Source organism: Mixophyes fleayi, chromosome 4 (assembly GCF_038048845.1).
Source record: "Mixophyes fleayi isolate aMixFle1 chromosome 4, aMixFle1.hap1, whole genome shotgun sequence".
NCBI classification, from domain to species: domain Eukaryota; kingdom Metazoa; phylum Chordata; class Amphibia; order Anura; family Limnodynastidae; genus Mixophyes; species Mixophyes fleayi.
The window spans coordinates 300,387,080-300,408,173 of record NC_134405.1 but is presented as its reverse complement, the minus strand read 5'-3'; the positions used below and the strand labels follow the sequence as shown (position 1 = coordinate 300,408,173).

At 37.4% G+C, this 21,094-nt stretch overlaps 1 protein-coding gene across 2 annotated transcripts in view; it reads right to left on the bottom strand.

Moving 5' to 3' along the window:
• Positions 1-21,094, bottom strand: part of ATP10B (ATPase phospholipid transporting 10B (putative)) — a 153,846-nt gene that overhangs the window by 5,511 nt on the left and 127,241 nt on the right. For both annotated transcript variants that reach the window (XM_075209878.1, XM_075209879.1), the window contains 10 exons: positions 15,868-16,059; positions 14,439-15,018; positions 12,704-12,810; positions 11,720-11,846; positions 10,425-10,609; positions 6,950-7,262; positions 5,402-5,478; positions 5,162-5,287; positions 1,739-1,939; positions 434-514 (listed from right to left, as the gene is read on the bottom strand). In XM_075209878.1, the coding sequence (XP_075065979.1) occupies positions 434-514; positions 1,739-1,939; positions 5,162-5,287; positions 5,402-5,478; positions 6,950-7,262; positions 10,425-10,609; positions 11,720-11,846; positions 12,704-12,810; positions 14,439-15,018; positions 15,868-16,059 (1,989 nt within the window). The remainder of the gene's footprint in view (positions 1-433; positions 515-1,738; positions 1,940-5,161; positions 5,288-5,401; positions 5,479-6,949; positions 7,263-10,424; positions 10,610-11,719; positions 11,847-12,703; positions 12,811-14,438; positions 15,019-15,867; positions 16,060-21,094) is intronic.

Genomic DNA, 21,094 nt, shown 5'->3' with positions numbered 1-21,094 from the left:
AAGATCAAAATAATCCATGCACCTATAGCTATTTGTTACATTCACATAGATACATTTTGTTTTCACATTAATAAACCACTACGTATTAGCATTATGAATCCATTAGCTGCAGCACAATGCATGAATATTTATGCAGCTGGGACATGACATTCGTGTCCATACACATATATATATATATGAGATTTCTGGATGTTGGACCCTTGCATTATATTATGAAGCATTATTATTTGTTTAAGATATTCTCTGCACCCAATAAAAAAAATAGTATCCCTTATCCCTTCTTTATTATATCACTGGTTTAGTTTGCTCAATTTGCTGACATATTGAAATGCATGGATAAAGCATATTCAACAGCCATATAGTGGTGTTGCTGTCATTCTACTGAGCCATATTTTCAAGGTATGGGAAGTAAAATCCTGAATACACTACTTACAAAATATGGAACAAAGAAGCAGACAAGACTCTGGTAGAAGGCATCTAAGATGGCAATCCAAAACGTAGACATCTTGTAGGACTGTGAATAAAACAATAAACTTTCATTATAATAAAATTACATTTTCTATTGTTACACTTCTATATAGGAGAGATGTCATAAGCACAAAACATTAGTAGCCAAACCAACTTATATGAGTTGCTAGAATTGTATTTTTGCAAACTTATTGTATAGCAATTATTTGATGCTACAGTTAAACCCCTATTTTATATTCCTTAATTACACACTTTCCTGAAATCCTGAATCTGTCAATCCAGCCATAAGAATATTTATTTATTGCGTCTGACATACTATCTATCCATTGATGGAGGACATGAGATATGTATAAATGTGGGGCTGTTTACCATAAAAAGGCTGTAAGGTCACTGTGTGTATTACTGACAGTGTGAAGCACATAGGACTTTATCAGCCTGTGGGTGAAATATAGCCAGAGCTACACCATGATAACCAAACCCCAGCAAGAGGCATCTGCTCAGCTAATGCAGTTCCATCACTAGCACAGACCGTGATTGTGTCAATATGCTCCGAGCTCACTGGCTGCCAATATTTCCGGGAAGTACTGATACCATATTGCCCAGAAATCAGCCAATCAGCTTTGAGAGCTGCTGGCAATATGCTGGTTAGCTATATTTAACATTAAAATGCTATTAGACAACAGTACCATCATTAAACTGATGTACTTTAAGTTAACTATCGAACCATAGATCAAAAAGCTGACTAAAAACATCCTGTGCAATATATTAATAAGGTTCCCATTCAGTTCTCTCTTTGTCACAGCCTTCGGGAACATTAAGCTCTGCATTTGACCTCATGCCACTTTGGTGGTCACAGATGAGAGCATAAAGTTTCAGTTGATCAAAGTCTTAATATACAACTAGTGTATAAGCTAAATGCAGCATCAGACTTCTGGGTATGCTGCATTTATTTTCACCATATGAACTGAGTATTACATTAAGCCCCTGAAAGTCAGTAATTACAAACAAATGTTCATAAGACACTTACTCTACATGTTGTAGTCTAATAATTCCCAACTAAATATTACGTTTATTTACTTTATACAATATTAACACCGTTGTTCAAATATAGAACATGATCAATTTGACTTGCTATGTAAAAATAATATGCTTCTAAAGAGATCATATTTGCTATATGTAAACTGAATCAAAGGAAAATATGATTATTTTGACAGTTTTCAACGCAAATTAAAACATGCAGCATAGATTATTAAGAGCCGCTATCGTATACCTCTGATCGCTGTCCACTTTTGTAAAGATCTGGCAAACTCATAAGAGTCTCAGCTGAGACATCTTTATCCATTATCCCAAAAATGAGGGGAGGCACGGATGTGAAGAAGAGGTTGAAAAATATCAGTTGCCAATAGTCAATCATAGTAGTGCCCGAGAATCCACAGAAGAATTGGAACCAGAATAGCAGGTTGACATAAGCCTGATGAGGAGAAGGCAGGTTATGTGAATAACAGTGCTTGAGAGAATATTACAGAAACAGAGGATAAACTCTTACATTGCAAACATGGACAATGTGAATTCATTCTATTATGCATGATATCAATAGATCTTCTAAGAGGACAGAGGTAAACCTTAGTGTACATGAAAAGCAACTGACAATATGCAGAGACTGATGGGAGGCAACAAGAGTAGATAGGAAGTGGTGAGAGAAGGATTAGACTGCATGGAAATCTGCTCAGAGAGGAAGGAAACTCTAATCGTTTTCTCTCTAAGCAGGAAGTACAGGGTGACACTCTGACAAAGCAGGAGGATGAAACAATAAGGTAAGTGGCCTATTTATTAAAAGCGAATACTATTAATTTGATGGCAAAGCTGGTTGGGAGGAAATCGTAAATGTATGGCACTTAGTAAACAAGCCTATCAGGGCTAGTTGGGGGTGTGTGTCCTATTTATTAAATATAAATGCTATTAATTTAACATAGAGACTCATTGGGGGTTATTAAACATTTGTGCTATTGATTTAATGTCAGGACTGGCGTGGAGAAGGGAGGGCCTAGAATATGCACTTGTTGTCTGGCATGAAAGACACCGATCTCTTTAACAAACAGGTTCCCAACATTCCAGAATCCAGAAAAGCAGCACTTGAGCTTAAGACACCAGCAGCTTCACAGCTGCAATAGCAGGTATTAAAGCAGGACAGTCTGCCTGATTGTGCAGGGCCAGCCAGGATGTATGCCCCCTGCTTTGTCTATGCTGCTCTGCTCATAAAGGGAGATCCACAGGCACCTGACAGTGGTGCAAACAGAATTGCTGGTGTTTTTAAACAGGGGATATAAGGGGGTTCTCTAAAGAGATAGCCAGAGTCCTCGCATGGTGACCACATTCACTCTAGCAATGCTCACAACTGCTGCAATCGCATAGCCCTGCTTCATGCATTTACCCCACTTACTGATACTTTAGCCATCCCTGCAACATGAGACCACTTTCACAATGTTTGGGCCACTTTAAGTCCCAAACTGATACTGCCTTAGTACCAATGACAAGTTTTTTGTTGCACTCACTGTACTTCGCCTACTACTAACACAACATTGATAACTGGCTTCTGAATATACTGCTTTTAAAATCCATTAAACTAGAAAAGCTGATCTCACTTCTGCATATCCATTGTCCCAGCAGAATGATAGTATTAATTTATAAACGTGATTAAATTAATCTCAAGTTAATGGGTAGGATAATGGAGCTTTTATGTTGGTGGCAAACAGTTTGAGATTAATGAGATCTTTTTCTATTGAACAGTAATAATAATACCGGAAGGATACAAACAGTTAAATAGTTTTATAACTCTTTATCCCTCATTAAATATGACATAAAAAATGCATCATTATTTCCAGTAAATTGTTTGGCTACTTCCTTTTGATTTAAAGAAGTTGAAAGACTATCTCTGTGCAATTCATTTATTCAAATTAAGAGTCATTTGCAGTAATCACATCATTTGTATTATTAAATGTTTAACAAAAAAAACTGCTCAATTTAAACTGTATCCGTGTTTGAAATAAAAACAAAACAAAAACGGTAAAAATAAAAAAATAAAAAAATAGAAAAAAAATTGTTGCCAAGACAACTGCGAGCTAATACTTCATGTGACATTTTCACACATTTTCCTATGTTAAAATTGTTTAAGAGATTTGACTATATGCATCATAAATAATGTGTTGTGTATGCAAATTGTTACTACTAATTTTATTTGATGGATGCTATAATCAATTAGCCACAATACATAGATTACTCATAAGACACCTTTGAAAATCTGTCTTGTTGCTGGTGACAGCTGCATTCTATTATGAAAGAATATCATAGAGGTGTCTCATATACAAATATTGTAGAGGTCGATGGTTCAGCAGGTATTGATTTTTACCCATATACGATTTGAGGGGGATAATGGACTATTTGTATTCAGATACACATTATGTAACCAAACACCATGACGACGACAAACAAATATTTAATCTTGCATCAAGACATTTAAGCCACAACCGCAGCTTTGGAGAGTGGATTCGGGATCATTTAGATCCAAAATATACACATGATCAAGATTGACCCCAGACTGGCCTGGCGAGCGACAAGACTCTGCTTACCACAGCATCGCTCTGCAGTGACATTCTGATATATTGTGGGGCCGAAGATGTTCTAGCGCTGTGTTAGGCAGAGAACCTTCATAACAGCAAGGTCTTGATAATGGTGATAGTCAATCTATCGATGGCGAAAACACTGACACCGGTATCCCCGACATGATCAGCCCGCAGCTGTAATTGTCGACACATCAGCAATAGCGACAGCTTGAAAAAAAGATGTCAAACAATTCCGAGAAATAAATTACCCGGCAGGGTTCAATGACATCACTTTCAAGGGCCACACTGTGATTCGTGGTGTTAAGGTGGTAATTTCAGGAAGCGCCGGCTGTACAATGTAGTAGACTTTCTAAACAACATTGTCCAGCCGGCGCATCCTTAAATTGTCACCTTAACACCACGAATCACAGTGTGGCCCTGAAAGTAACGTCATTGACGCCTGCCGGGATCTTCATTCCTCGGAATTGTTTGACATCTGTTTTTCAAGCTGTCGCTATTATGTGTCGAGAATTACACCTTCGGGCTCATCATGTCAGGGATACCGATGTTTGCGTTTTCGTCATCGATATAAGGTAGCCAACCTCTTGATAAATAGACCCCCACATATTTGAAAGCTAATAATAAATGAAAATACTACTTTTTGACTTTTATTTTTCTTGTCATTGCTGCACTAGGAGACATAGGCAGTAGACATTGTCTCTAATAATGTCAGTAAGGTCGTCTTGTGGAAAGAATTGGTGTGTCAGGTACAATTGATCTATCCAACCATAGTGTTGACTGCATTGTGTGACACTCTATATTAATGGTGATGCAGTGACGGCAAAAATGCTGGGAATTCAAATGTGTTTTATACACAATCATGGAAAAATAGTTTATCTGTAAGAATATGTAATTTTCCTACTCCATCTAGGTCAATAATAGAAATGTTTTAATTATTGACAGAAGACACGTATGCTTTAAAGCAGATTTTGCATTAGTTAGGACACACTCCCGCTATCATCATTCTAAGATTTCAGTAGAGCACAATCATAGATGCAAGCAAAATAAAGGGTCATTTTTTCAGCAAAACATACCACATTTTTGTAGAAGAAATAGATAACCATTTTTGCCAGTCGAGTGTAGCACCAATGACCATGGACGAGTAATAATTTCTTGAGATGCTTAAAGCGTGATATGGCAAAATCACTTGACATTACCGCCTGAAATCAAGAAAAACACAATATTTATTTATATCTAATCTATATCTATATATACAGTATATCTATATATGAGCAGAATAGATGGAATCTATGAGATGTGTTTTTGGAATGTACCTGCATGCCTTCTTCACCGGAAATTCCAATCCCAATGTCTGCAGCCTGAATCATACTAACATCATTTGCACCATCACCTTAGAAAGGATAAAGAATAGTTGTGGAGTTAGAACGTTACTAGTGACTTACAGTATTTTAAATACTTATGCTTATTTCATGTTTCTGGTGAGAAACCTGCACTGACCACAGCAAACATCTACACTGGAGATCACTGATGAAGAAGCACAACCGATGAGGCCTGCAATATGTCTTGGTGTTGTATTGGTAAGAGTACATCGTGATGTGCGGAGAAGTGGAACCATCTACAGAGGTGCACTGTGCGAAAGTGTAAACTTCAAAGTCCAACCTCCTGCCCATTCGTACCAATCCTTTCACTTTTTCTGCTAAAATAATGCTCTGTCTGGCCTCACACAGCATATGACACATGTTAATACTGAGAATGTGAGGACATTATTACACGTGGCAATTGTGTGTGCAAAGTCTTTTATTTAATGCAAGCTCTGAGCTAAAGCAAAATTCAAGTTCTTTTATGGAGTGGAGATGGTCATGTGGAGCACCACTGAAAACGCATCCATTCCACCTTAATAATCCTACTATGTAACCTGAATTCTCATTTCTGTATTACACAGCAAACGAGGTGTACAGTAATATCTAATCCCTACTTCGCCAGCAACACCTTTACACCACCCAACTCCTCCTTTCGGTCTGTTACTTCTCCATAAATACTGTTATCCTGCCCCGTAAATCTAAGCACACTGCAAATAGAGGTGCACACCGGGTCTAAAGGTGCTTTTGCGCTAAAGAATGGCTTTTGGGGCTTCACAATTTACCTTCCACTGCGTACTGTGATATTTATTTTATTACATTTTGTAAAACTAACTGCAACTAACATTGCTATTGATTTTACCAGGTCAAAATGCATGACTATTTTATGATATTCTTATTTCTCTATATTCTGCTATATGTGGAAATAATCTAGCTATTACCTTAAAGAAGAACTTCTAACAGACATTAACTTTTAATGCAAATTTTCTCCCCCAAGCAGTAGCATAGTAGAAGTTCCCATACATTGGACCCCTGCTATTTGGGAAGTCCTCACCCCCACCAGCACCTCTATGGTTGTTTCTGCATGCATCTAGGTAGGTTTAAATTAAAAATGTACTTCTGTCTTGAGATCACCTTTAAATCTCTTCACGTACAACATTGTAATGGTGACTGTGTGTGAGTGTGTCTCTATATTAGGGAATTTAGACTGTAAGCTCCAATGGGGCAGGGACTGATGTGAGTGAGTTCTCTGTGCAGCGCTGCGTAATTAGTGGCGCTATATAAATAAATGATGATGATGATGATGGTAACAAATAGAAGGCACTATCTCAGAGAATGGTAACATGACAATATAAAACTAAATAACTTTTTACTAATACATGATTGATAGTTTGATGTTATGCACTATGGTTACACAAAGGCATTGCCAGATAGCATAATGCTCATTAAAGCTTTGACTGTAGCTAAACCATTTCTATTACATGGAAATGTGCTAACATTTACCTATGGAAAGTGTCATGACGTTTAATTTGTCCCGCACTAGTTTGACAACCAAACTCTTTTGCAGAGGGGTGGCCCGACAGCACAAAACCGAACGACAGTACTTGCTCAACTCCAGAAATTTTGCCTCCAAGCCACCTTGAAACACGACACTCAAAGTCCTCCCATCAATCACCAGCCCAACTTTAGGAGGAGTCATCTCCGTTTCAGGAGCAGCTTCTGTCCTCGGTCTTGTGAAGAAACGTCTCTTCTTTTTCTCAGGGCAAAACTTTTTCACTTCCTCCAGAGTGCAATCCAGGATGGACTCACATGTTTCCTATGAGATACAATATGAGAAATATTGAAAAGGATCACATTTTTCTTTGTCAACCGAGAATAGCATTCAAGAATTATTACTAAACATTGACAGTTCATCAGTACACCATAATATGCAACAAAGATGTTTGCGTTCATAAGTCTCTGATATTGTTTTGTTGTCACATTTGTTTGCTGTTAACATGGTAACAGCCGCGGTTGCACAGCATTCAGTAATGATTTATAGAGTGTACACAATTGTGTAGATTTTTTAATTTACATATTTTTTTATTTGCTGAATGGGCACTTCACATTAAAAGGAGGAAACGATCACGTCCAAAGAGAATAGGAACGACTATCAAAATGTCTGGCATGAATGAGATTGGCTTCCAAAACTCTGACACAATATTTTTTTTATTATATAGATTTAACTGCCTTAAACATTGGCTACATAAAAAGCACTTTATGTGCCATTACATTTACTACAGCTACATTATTGAGCAATATATAACTGCAAAATGGGTTAAATGTTGCTAGCTTCATTGTACCATCTAATAGTACCGGCACGCCTGAGCTTACCAAGCCCTGGACATGCCTTCTAGGGATTTCTATTTGTTTAGGCTGTCTGTTGAAGAGCTATGGCACGCCAAACTGCTGTTTGCATTGCAAGATCTACTGTATGAGAAGCTTGCCAAACACTATTGATTGTCTTACAAGCATGTTTAAGAATCTGAACATTTTGAGGTTTGGTCTGAATTCTTTTATCTTTCACAACACTGGCTTTGTACAAAGAAGAGGAAGCATATGCCATAAGCCTTTCCAACAGCATAGCTTATAATAGACTACTTTTTATTAAAGTCATTCAACAAATGAATGTGGGATTTGAACTGTGTCCATCATAGCCTCAATACACAGACTATTCTAAGAGACAATGTGTAACACTACTACTACTAACGCTACTTTGCGCTGTGCCTGGCATTATCAAAATGATAACAAGGAGCCTGATGAACCAACATTACAGTAACTGCAAGCTTTCATTGTATTTTTTTTCCTATCTAGTCATCAAACAGTATGATATAACATTTGTTTTCCTTTTCACCAGATACAGAATTTTTTCTGCCGTTTGGTAGTCTACTGGAAGACATCTACTGCATCTTGCCTGCTACTAAACGTTTTGCCAAAAATGTGCACCATGAGCATTGCACACTGACAAATCTAACTCTGTATTCATGTAGCACAGATACATTTTGATTGTTTGAAACCTCATGTACCGAGGATAATTTCAAAGGGGTTGTCCACTTTAGGATAACCACTCTGTTAACTGTGACCACAGGCCAAGTAATTATTTGGTTCTACCTGGATTCTAGTTGCTATATGTAGCCGCTAGTATCAGGATTAGGAATAGAGAGGTCCGGACAGGTTATCCAACCACCATTACATTTCCTCCGGTGATCAGCAACAGCAATCAGCTAATGATAAGGGGCACCAAATTATTACTTCAGGGGTATTATGGAAAATGAGGGAATTGTCCAAAAGTAGACAGCCCCTTTAAAACATATTCAAGGCATCTAGATTTACCATAATTGCTTTTAAATATATGTTTGTAAAGTGGAATTTATCATGTGATGCGTATAATAACAAGAACCAGTTTGAATTACAGTTGCTTAAATAGAGCGGCACATTCTATAGATGGCAGTCATTACATAAAACCGGTTAGTTTATTATTTGTGATTCAACTGTAAAGCAGCCAGGTTAAGCAATAACTATGTTTACATTAATAAATGTTATGGTAATGTGACAAAGGAAACAGGTGAGAAAACACTTTTGCAGTGAGGTGTATTTTTATATGTCCTGTTTAATCCAAATGGTTTATAATTCTATACAAACAAATGATGATTGTACTACAACATGAGGAGATTGTGTCTCATGAGTTGCAAATAAACTACTTATGTGTGACACTAGGCCTCCAATTCAATCTACAAAAAAATGGTGCTACAGAGAAATAAAATGCAAGTAACAAACTGAAATCACTGTCTTGAAAAATGATACTTTTGTAATAAGTGAAACAAATAAGTGAGTATTTTATGCTGCCCTCATCAGTTTTCCATCCGCTCAGCTTTTGCAACATTATAAATATAAACAGTAAAAATGAAATAAAACTTTATGAGAACTAAAGTTGTTTTTTTTAATGTAAATTGATTCATTTTAAGACGTAAACCTGTAAAAGGAGTTAAAAAATTCCTGCTAACTTCATAGATTTTTGTTTTCCATTCAGCCTAGTGCCTCTGGATGTGACAGATATTAACCGGAAATATGGCGGTGTGCAGTGAGCAACATACCAAAACAAGTAGAGTTCATTCGCATCTGCAACATATCAACATATTTATCTTGGCCTAGCTACCTTTGAAAGGACATATAAAGAAGTAAGTGTGCCAGTAAACTCTAACATTGCAACCCTAGTTTTGGACACAAAACAGACTCATTATTTAGAGCATTGTTATATTGACATAAAAAAAAAAAGCCACATATTTTGAGCACAGTGACCTTTGCTGACAAAGCATCATAGGTATGCAACGCTTCAAAAGCATTTGGTTCGGACAAAGTCATATGACATCTAATGACGCATCCTTTCGTGCCACTAAGCAATATAGAGCCATGAACAGAACAGGTTTCACAAGAACTGACATTTACTGTCCATACACTTCTGTCAATTATCAATGCAAATATTTCATACATTATCTTCTTCTATTAGAATGTTATGGTCAGGAAATATTGCACCAGGAGGGGAACACTATATCGAGTGGCCTCATATCACAATTTGGAAGAGGGACCTAGCGATGCACCTCCCGCGGCCTCCACTCTGCTCTTTTGACCGTGAATGGGGACTGCACATGTGCAGTGAAGCTTTGATTCAACTTCACTTCGCTGACATGATAGTGGGTGTAGGCGGTGGGTATACTACTGTCATTGCATGAGATGCAGCAGCTGTGGGCCCTCACTCATCTCTGGGCCCTGTAGGCCCTGCACTGCGGTAGTAATACCACATCACCTAGTATGGTGCTGCTTGGGATACAGTAGTCATGCAATATACAAGCAATGTAGCCATTATTACTTCAAAGAAGGAGAACAGATTTAATGTGAATCATAGCAACATTATGCAACATATGAGATGTATTCAACCCACCTTGCTCTCAGTATTGATTGTAAACACCACGTCGCCCTGGTCCAGAAGTTGGCATGAGTACGCAATGTTAATGGCAGTTTCTTGTTTGTCACCAGTCAACACCCAGACGTTTATACCAGCTTCTCTTAAGGCAGCAATGGTGTCTGGAACTCCGTCCTGAAGACGATCCTCAATGCCTGTTGCACCTTGTTGATAGAAATAATAATATAGTGGTTACAAAGTGTAGTCCTAACTATAGGCCCTTTCTTATTCTGCGATGAACTTTCCCTAAAAGAAAGTGAATCATGCATTTGAATATTTCTTCATGAATAGAACACTGTTCAACATTTTATGCAAAACAAATCCCACCATTACCTCCCAACATTGTCCTGGTGGAAACGAAGCAGGTACTCAAAAGGGGCTATGCCTAGAGCTTCTGAAGCACTAGACTGCTCTCAACCCCCTTCCCTAAAAGGACCCTTGCATTGCCACGGCAGGTGAGCGGGAAATACCTCCCACATTCCCATTAGTTAGGGTAGAGGTCCTGACTGTTGTGACACCCCCCTCAAATCAGAACGACTATCCCGTCTAAATCAGGACAGGTGGAAGATCTAAAACAAATGAGTCTCTTTAAACTCCAGCTGTGCTACTGACTCTGGAGAAGATTGTGGGGCCCTATGAAACTGGTGTGGTCATGTAGCAAGATGCAAATGTATTAGATGCATACAGAAAGACCTGTCCATTGTATTTGCATTGTTTAACAGAGGAAACTTTAAGCCCTTCACATCCACTTGTTGTATACAGAAGAAGAACCGGCTTGGGCCTTATTTCACAATGTCATATGTAATCCCGGACTGAAAGCCAGGGTGCTCAGTGGTGGGACTGGAAACTATACAGAGTGGATTTCTGGTCTCCCCATCATTACACATGGTGCCCAAAGTGAACGCTGTTTGCTAAATGCCACAGTGCTGAGTACATCTGCATTTACAAGAAGAAATCCCTGTGATATCAGCATGCACATCATACAAAGGCTTGGTTAAATGTATGTTAAATTAGACCTCAAATGCAAAGCAACCCATATTCAATCTAATAGTAATTGGATTGAACAGTAACTAGTATAGTAACTTGCGATGGATCTTTGTGTGCTGAAAATATAGCAGTGTCCTCCTCACAACTCTAAATCTGTGCAAACATTTTAAGTTTGCCGTACCCCCTCCCTACCCCGACTGCAGTACAACATGATTTTGCCCTGATGCAGTGTAGTCAGCAAAAACTAGAAATTAAAGGATCCAATATGATCGGTGTTTTTAACTTACCAAGTAGAGTGAGATTAGTTTCCAAATGTTGAGCAGTTTGCATAAGCAATTCTTCCCTATTATCAATAGCCGCTTGAGCTTCCTCACGGAAATTCGACCACCGCTCAAAATCTTCTTCACTTAAGACCTATGTAGATGTAAAGTTTAAGCATCCATAGAAATCACATGGATAAAAAGACAATGACAGAGAAATAATAAGCCTTCATGTTGTGTGTAGTGTTCCATACACACATTAGGCATTTTTTCCAAGTATATGATATTGGCAATAACAAAGTCTACTACACGAAAGGCTGACATATTTAAGAACACAGAGATCCTTTACAATGCACCTATATTGTCACCAAATCATATGGGTTTGGAGAGGAAGATGGCAGCATTCTGAAGCGGTAGAAAGATGCAGCAGCCAATAGGAGTGGAGCAAGGACGTTCCTTGCCAAGTGCGGTATAGGCATGCCCATGCACCTGATTTTGTGGAGCGGTGGAAAAACGCTGAGCAAGACTACATAAATGAAGAGGTTGAGAGGACGCATTTTTAGCCGTGTTCCTTACATAATAGAGAAGCACATAGCTATTTTCATGCCATGAATACGCTTTAGCTTTGGACCAGCTCTGATCTGATGAAGGTCCTCATCCTATACTTTTAACGGGATGCATTTTGCACCTTTCAGTTGCACTTCAGCAGAGAAACGCCTTTATCCAATGTAAAAGTAAATCATGCTGTAGATTTCAACTTTATAATGCTGCAGAATGTAATGCAGCCTTATAAATAAAATATTCTAGCGGAATAATAATCATCTCATGTGTGTTTTCCATTGCGTGGAAGTTCTTTAGTCTTTCAGAACAGAACTTTCTTCCAGTAGACACACTTTCTGGTTCCTGCCCTCAATGTGGAGAAGAAAAGCTGGTTTTCTAGTTAATCAGTTACTCAGGAACACGGTGCACCTTAATTATGGGAGAGGTGGAAAAATATAACATATCCCTTACCTTTTTAGCTATGCACAGTGTTCTCAGTCCATCCCTGGCGTACCAGTCTAGGTGCCTCTGAGTTCTTGATTGAATTTTTCGTAATTTCTTCTCCTCACTTATGTTAGCTGAAACACATTAAGCCAGAAGAACTTTGCATTACGGGATATCATGTATCGTTTAGAAAATTGTATTTGTAAGTATTAGTAAACACAGATACACATTTTGAATTGACATCATAACTCCAAGAATGCCATACAGCTGTTTACTTAGATTTCCAGGGTGCAATAAAGTTACTATTAGTGTGGTCTAAATAAGACAAATTTGACCTGATACTTAAAGGGTATTTTCACCTTTAAATCATGGAATTATTAGGTTTCACGTGTCCCGTAATGCTTACTATATGCATACTTACCTCCTTTAAGTATGTGACGTCCGGGAGAGGGGCGTGACTAATGGGCGTTTCTTGGTGAATCGCGTAATTTTGACAGGGAAGTCCAGGGATGCTGGAGAAATGCCAGCTCTCGTGGGAGCCCGGGAGACTGACCCGAATTTCGGGAGTCTCCCGGACTTTCCGGAAGAGTTGGCAAGTATGACTATATGCAGTGTTATATCATTTTAGCTTCTCTCTGCCTTTTTCATAGGTATTTTTATTATATAGACAACATGCTTGTGGACAATTGAATATATTCATTACAGATTATTAAAGAAAATAAAAAAAATACTGCCAGATAGTATTTTTCATTGACTATTATGCTTTATAAAACTGCAGAACTTAAATTGGAAACAGCATCTGCAAAAAAGAACAGAGCTGTTTATCAGTAAAGATATGTTTTGCTCTCTACATTGAAAGAAAGTATATACATGATGCAGATGTGTATCATATTAAAAGGTATTGAATATATAAAACTGAACAGATATAAAAACCTTCCTGAAAAGCACAAATAGAATGCAGGAGTATAAAACCATGCATTGAACATTTGTATTTTAACAAGAAACAGTTTACTGAATATACATAAAAACAGAATAATAGAATCAAGGAGCATATTAGATAATATTAAATATAGTAAAACAATAGGGGGCCTATTTATGAATGCAGGGGTGCACGGAGGATTTTTCAGGGGGTGTTTCCTCCACCACCGAAAAAAAAAAAACCCTAGAGAGCTCCGTTTCGGCTGCACTGTACTATACAACAGCCGCGGCGCTGTCAAAGAAGCGTCCGCGGCGCACCGCCGCCGGATGCTTCTTAGACAGCGCTGCGGCTGCTGTATAGTACAGTGCCGATATGTAGGGCACTTTTTAAGCGGAGGGGGGGTTCTGGAGACCCAGAAACCCCCCCTGCATGCACCACTGGAATGGGAGTTGACCTATTCTTTCCTGTGAAAATGGATGCTTTCGACGGAGATAAGGTTTCTCCCAATCTCAGAAAAGATTACCGCCAGCAAATAATTTTGCCGAGATCCACCTGGCAAAAGCTTTCCAAAGACTATTTTAGAAGGATCTCGGCAGTACATGTACGGATCAATACCTTAAATTATCACAGATTCGACTCTATGAGCTTCCTTTCCTTGCCATCATGTAATATGGCTGAACTGAACCACCAGACCTCCAACAGAAGCTTAAAGTCAAAGAACCCCAAAACTTTATATTGTGAAGTGATATGTGTTTGGCCTTTTTTTTATTTACACAAGTGTGGCAATCGGTAAATAATCATTCCCTAAATTGCAGATCTAAATGAATGAACATGCTCATTTACCTTTGGCTGGGTCATCTAATAAGTCCATGATCACAGAATCAGCTCCTTTGGTGTAAACGATTATTTCCCTTGTTATTGGGTGACGAACCACCACGGACATTCTTTTTCGGACGGAGTCGAAGCCCAAGGTGTACATAAGATCAAAGGTGAGCAGGGTACCTTGTGGAAGCCGTATCGTCACCTGGTCAGGGGTGCGGGACATTAGGGTGAAGCTGTATGCTCTTGCAGCATGGACCAATGCAGCCTCATCGGGGCTTTCTGCTTCATAGCAGAACTCATCTTCTATATTGAATGGATCAACAGCGCTAAACATTTCATCAATACAGTTGTCACCGCTGTCTTTCCTTGCTGAAGAGTCCTCTCTCCCACTGCTTTGATTTTCAGCTTCACCCGAGCTACAATGGGACATGTTATCTGGACTAACTTTATTTTTCTTTGAACTGGAAGGGGTTGTAGGGTCAGAGCTAGATGGAGTGGAGGCGGAGGACTGGCTAAGCCTCAATAATTTTAGCTTTTGGAACAAATGCTGAAACTTTTCCAAAGATGGGGCTGATGGTTTCAGCAATGGAGCCATTGTAACCTTAAAAACACACAGAAAAGAAAAGCAAATTCATAAAACAGAAAATATTTAGGTCTTGGTTTAGCTGAAAGAGCACTGATCACACCTGTTAAATTTTGGCTAAAGGACCAGTATGCAAGAAATTATACAGGTGTAAGACAGTACATGAATTATCAGAATGTCTGAATGGTTGAACTTAATGGGCTTGTGTCTTTCTTCAACTGTACTTGCTATGTAACACAGATTACACTATGATCAACCAATGAAAATGAAATATATATTTATATATATATTTATATATAGTATTAGGCATCCATTATCATGCTTTACTTCCATATATATTATATATATATATATATATATATATATATATATATATATATATATGGAAGTAAAGCATGATAATGGGTGCCTAATACTGTGCATCACTTAATTTAGATGAGAGCTGTCCCAACTCGTGTGTCTGGGCTCATTTGGGTGTTGCAATAGCAGTCTGGATGAGTCACAATTTTTACAGAAAATTCTTCAAACAAGTTGAACACTATGTGTGAACTATAATTCCATTTAAAATTAAACTTTTTTGCTGTCATTTTACATTGGCTTTTAAAAACTTATTCTTTATTCAGGATTTATAAACAATATTCTAATACTGGCATCTGTTTCAGCACCAGAAATCTTTGTAACCTCTAGGATAGGGGCTGTATTCAGTTTTTTTTTTTTAACTTAATAAATACAAAAATGTTATTTGAATTGATGTCTCAAAGAGAACAGACTATAAACATTTTGGTTGGATCTCAGTCCTCTGGTTACAAGGGAGTTCTGATATGAGTGATATTAAAGTGTCATACACTAAATGTCCACTAGGCTTACCCTCTGCCTGGGCTCAGTTGCTGTGGAGACCATCACCGTATTGCAAATGGCTAAAGCCAGAAAGAAATCGGTGTAAGGAGAACTTGAAGACCTACTGCTGCTTTCTGGCTTAAACGCAGATAGAGTTTCAATTTGAACGGATGCTTCTCTGACCTTCTTTAGCAGCATCTGATCAGGGGTCACATCTTTTTCCTGAAATAGACAAGAAAATGCCAATTAATATTGTTTTTTTCATGCTTTCGAAACTGGCCGCATGCAACTGTACATTTCATCAAATCTAAACAATTAGAGACCTTTTATCCTCCAACGGAACCATCAAGTTGTCTCACCATGAAAATAAATTGGCTGCTGACGCTATTAAAATAAACTGCTACGTGGAAACACAGAACCACTGGATTGGTATTCTTAGCACTTAAAATTCTTATAGAGTACAGCTTCCTTGTTGTTGATGCTGCTGAACACAATGTTCATTTTTTTCTGTCTGACTATATCCCAATTAGTAGCATTTGTCCTGTAGCTGGCATCTGGATAGAGTAGATTTCATTACTTGTTCTCTGGAACTTCTCCAGCTTCCCAGCTTGTTTTTAGAACAGATGTTATTTTTATATATTTGATAATTAAATGAATGACCTAATCTCATCTAGTATTGCAATGTGAAAATCAGGTACATTAGACCAGAGAAAGCCAATGTTTTTATTCTTGTGTTGCACAATTATTGTTGATTAATTTCACTGCAAATATTCTCTTGGTTTAATGTAGCCGATTTTCATGTACCGTGCATATTCTGTAGCAGTAAACTGATGTATTTAATTATATAAAACAGTATACGTGTTGTTTACTGTGTATATAGTATAATCAGTGTCTATATAATGTCTTCTACGTATACTTTTTAAAAAAAACAAAAAAACAAAAAGAAAGCTAATGCTACTAAATAAATCGCTTTAATTGTCTGTGCTTTTCAAAACACCCAGCAGAACTATTTTACTGCCCTTGAATACAACATAAAACTGCTCTGGGATTACATTTATATGCGCAGAGCAGAGCTGAGCTGTGTTTTAACCAAGGGCAAGAAACAGAAAAACTCCTTCTAGATCATAGATTTGGGAGGGAAATAAAGTTGAAAGTCACAAATGTAAAGCAATTACTTTAGTCAATGTCCAAGGGTGGCATTTAAAAAACAATAAAATTAAAGATGTCTGAAGGTGAAAAATTCCCTTAAGCTTTGAATTTCTTATCACATAAAATCTGAATTTTCCTTAACGTACATAATAATTAGAGGGCATAAAAAACATGAATGGTAATATTTAAAGCTAATTAGGAACAGGACATGGAAATCAATATAAAGCAGCAAGAATAATTTAGGTCATATTACAGTGATATGTTGAAAAGACACTTCTTGCAATTTGCTCTGAATTAATAATTACTCTGAAATAATAATAACTAAAAATAATAATAATAATAATAATAATAATGTAAAATAAAAGTTATTTAGATTTTTCTTTGTATCAAAAATCCTTATCAGAAGAAATCTGTGTCAATACGGCTAGACGTTATGAATTTATAAAAGTAAACATATTTTATTATTTTACTTTTTATTATTTTTACTTTTTGCATTTCTGATCACCATTTGTAGTGGTGTGGTTATTGTGTTTTACAATAGCAGCAATGCTTTATACCTTTCAGTGATGCTTCACTTGCCATATAAATCCTTCTGCCTACCCAGCCAATTAGAGGTAATTCCAAGCAGAATCATTATTCACACATTTGTCATGCATCACATAAAGCATTTCTTATTACCACCATGTAGGCTCAGGTGGAAAAAAAATGTGCAAAGCATTGCTTTGTAATACTATTTAAAAACCATTAATTTTAAGTTTGCTTTGTATTTTTCTTGTGAAACTTTGGAATTGCTTAGAGAGGGAGAGTTTCCCTTTCGGCAAAACAAATCTCATGTGTGCAGCATGCAGTACATATGTCACTGCTGAATAAATAAGATTTGAAATAAATACATAAAAATAACCACCAGAAAATGTTAACCTATATATATGGGACAAAAAAATAATATTGATGCTGGTAATGTACTGAAATTATAAACCAAAGTCTCCATGGAGACTTGGTTTGAAAATAGCAGATGATGTATTATTATTATTACTATATTGTTAATGAAGATTCTATTTCTTCTTTAACTTTTAAAAAATTACAACTGATAGCAAAGTTCATAAAGTAGTTAAAGAGATCACATGGTGTAATGCCTCACACAGCATTTGTAATCTTGCACTATTATAAATGTTTGATTGACTTGATGACATAGAAATACATTGCATACTTTTAGCGGTGAACTAATAAAATGCATTTTAGTTACATAACGAGTCATCTTATGTAGGCAGACATGTGCTTAGTGTTTTAAGGGGAAACAAACTATGTCAATGAAAATGTAGCTAGTTTTAATTAAAATATGCAATTTCTCTCGACGCTGCTCATTTTAAAAAAGCTTGAAGGCAGTCCTCCGATGATAATTACGCAATTAATGAGGACAAAACAGGATACTGCTTGAGTGGAAGCCATAGTGCTTGAAAACAGATATCAATGTAAGGAGTTCTTTATAAATTGTTGTAGAATGAAAAAAACAACAACAATTTTTTAAAGAATACTTTTAATTTTAACGTATGTAAAATAATAACAAATGTGCTGAAATAATAAATTAATTTATTCTACATGAGTGTAGGGCTGGCCAATTTGAGGAAGTCTTTGACACCTGTCAGTCAGTTTGACACATATTAATATGTAATATATGGAACAAACAGTCTCTGCTTTAACAGAGTGCATTTGAAAGCAGCCACTATATAAAACCCTCTCTCTCTCTCTCTGTATATTTAATATATATATATATATATATATATATATATATATATATATATATATATATATATATATATATGTAAAGGGAAGCTGAGTGTAGCTTTGCACAGAAAGGTCTGCTAGCTAGCAGAAAATCAGCCTGAGGAGATTACATAGCAAAGCGAGTCTATGTGCGGAGAGGGAGACTCCCACTATTAGCAAATTGTGTGTGAGCAGAGAGGGACAGCTAGCAAGATCAGGCTTTCAGGTTGTCCGTGAACCGACAGTGGCTGAGACCCTCATCTTTATCCAGAAAGAGAGAGATAAGTACTCAAACATCAAACACTGTGACACCATTAATGTTGCATTAGGAAAAGAACGCTATACCTATAATTCTTCCAGTTAGACCTCTTTACATAATGCTACACATATATCACCTGTCAGACATATAACGAAAGTTACCAACGATTCAACAAGTGCACCAAAATTAATTAATTAACCTCACAAACTATTTAATATTGACAGGACTGTGATTATTATTAATTTATATTTCCACGCTGTGTGTGGGTGCGTTGTGGGAGAGTATGGGCGCCAGTGAGTATACCTGTGGTGGCCATCTTGTTGCTTAGTTATTACTGTACCGTTACCTTTGATTACCATCTTACCCGCTGCCCCGTTTATCCCATTCAGAATCTAGCTGTATTGAAATACACCTCTCCCATTTATTTTCCCCAAAATAAAACTAAATAAATCCAGTTGATTGTTTGCAACCAAAGTGTGCGGTACATTATTATTTAGAGGGTTAGTGTGGTCAGGTGCAAGGGGTTTCCTGAGTCAACCCCTGGTGGATGCACAGTCCACATTCCACCATCTCCCATCATACTGTGTAGAAGACTTGGGTGGAGGCACTGAAGTGAGAGAGAGAAGATTTCTGTAATCTTCTATTCTCTACAGGAGTCAGCTTACAGTCTAAATTCCCTAACATACACACACAGACAGACAGACAGAGAGAGAGAGAGACTAGGGTCAATTTTGATAGCAGCCAATTAACCTACTAGTATGTTTTTGGAGTGTGGGAGGAAACCAGAGCACCCAGAGGAAACCTAGGAAAGCACAGGGAGAACATACAAACTCCACACAGATAAGGCCATGGTTGGGAATTGAACTCATGACCCCAGTGCTGTGAGGCAGAAGTGCTAATCACTTACCAACCAGGTAGCATGTTTCTCACTAGTCATATCAATAACCAGTTAGAAATGTGCTGGAATTATAATTTGTTTGGAAAGGATTAAGCAACTGTAAAGTTTAAACATAGTTTACATTAATTTTACTAGATTAGCTGACTTCTGAAAGAGACATGAAATAACTATCATAGAGTACTTGTACCCTGCAGAAGTGTAACCGGGATACTAATGTTGTTTAATGATGCTGGGTACAGAGGTTACTAACAGCAGTTCAGGAAACTCATTAATGGCTTTATTGCACAATATTTACTCTCAGTCTTGTTTCTTTTTTCAAAATTATTTTTCAGCTTCAAAACACAGCTTTATACAACAGTTAAAGCTCTAAACACTACTATTATTTCCCCCGTGAATATAGCATGCCCCAATTGTAAAGCGTTACGGAATTTGCTGGCGCTATATAAATGTTGATGATGATGTGTTTATTTTCTTTTCCCATTGTTCAATGTTACTTATTTATTATTATTCATTATAGGATACTCATTTTAATACATATTACTTTACACCCAAAAAAGTTTTGTTAAAGTCCATTAGACCTAAAATATTAGTAGATGAAATATGAAAAGATATATTGTAACATACTGTGGGGACTATCATTAAGGCTTCTAACAATAAATCACAGGGTATGTTTTTGCCGAGAGCCTATTCAAGAAGGGTCCCGGCGGTATATGAAGTTTAATAAATAGACCCCTATATTACAAAACCAGTTAACAGCAGTATAAGTTTACTAGAATCTTTTACCTCATTTTTAGCTCAGACAAAAAAAATGGCATGCAACCAATGTCATGGGTCAATAATATGAATTCTTATGTGCAGAGCCACGCATACTTATGAATAGTATTTTATGTTCAGTGGTTCTTTAAAGACATGTAGGTAAAAAACACATACATTTGTCTGTTCATGCAATACTGTACTGAGTGGCAGCAGGGGCGGGCTGGCCCGTGGACACAAGCGGTGCCGTCGGCATAAACAGAATGCACAGGCGGCCGCATCACATGACGCGTGATGCGGCCGCGTCGCATCGCGTGTCATGTGATGCGGCCGCCTGTGTGCCCCCCGGACTGAAACTTGCCAGCCCACCCCTGAGTGGAAGGATATATTTTAACAGTTTCAGCCGAGTTATTTGAACTATAATCTGTTGACATGTT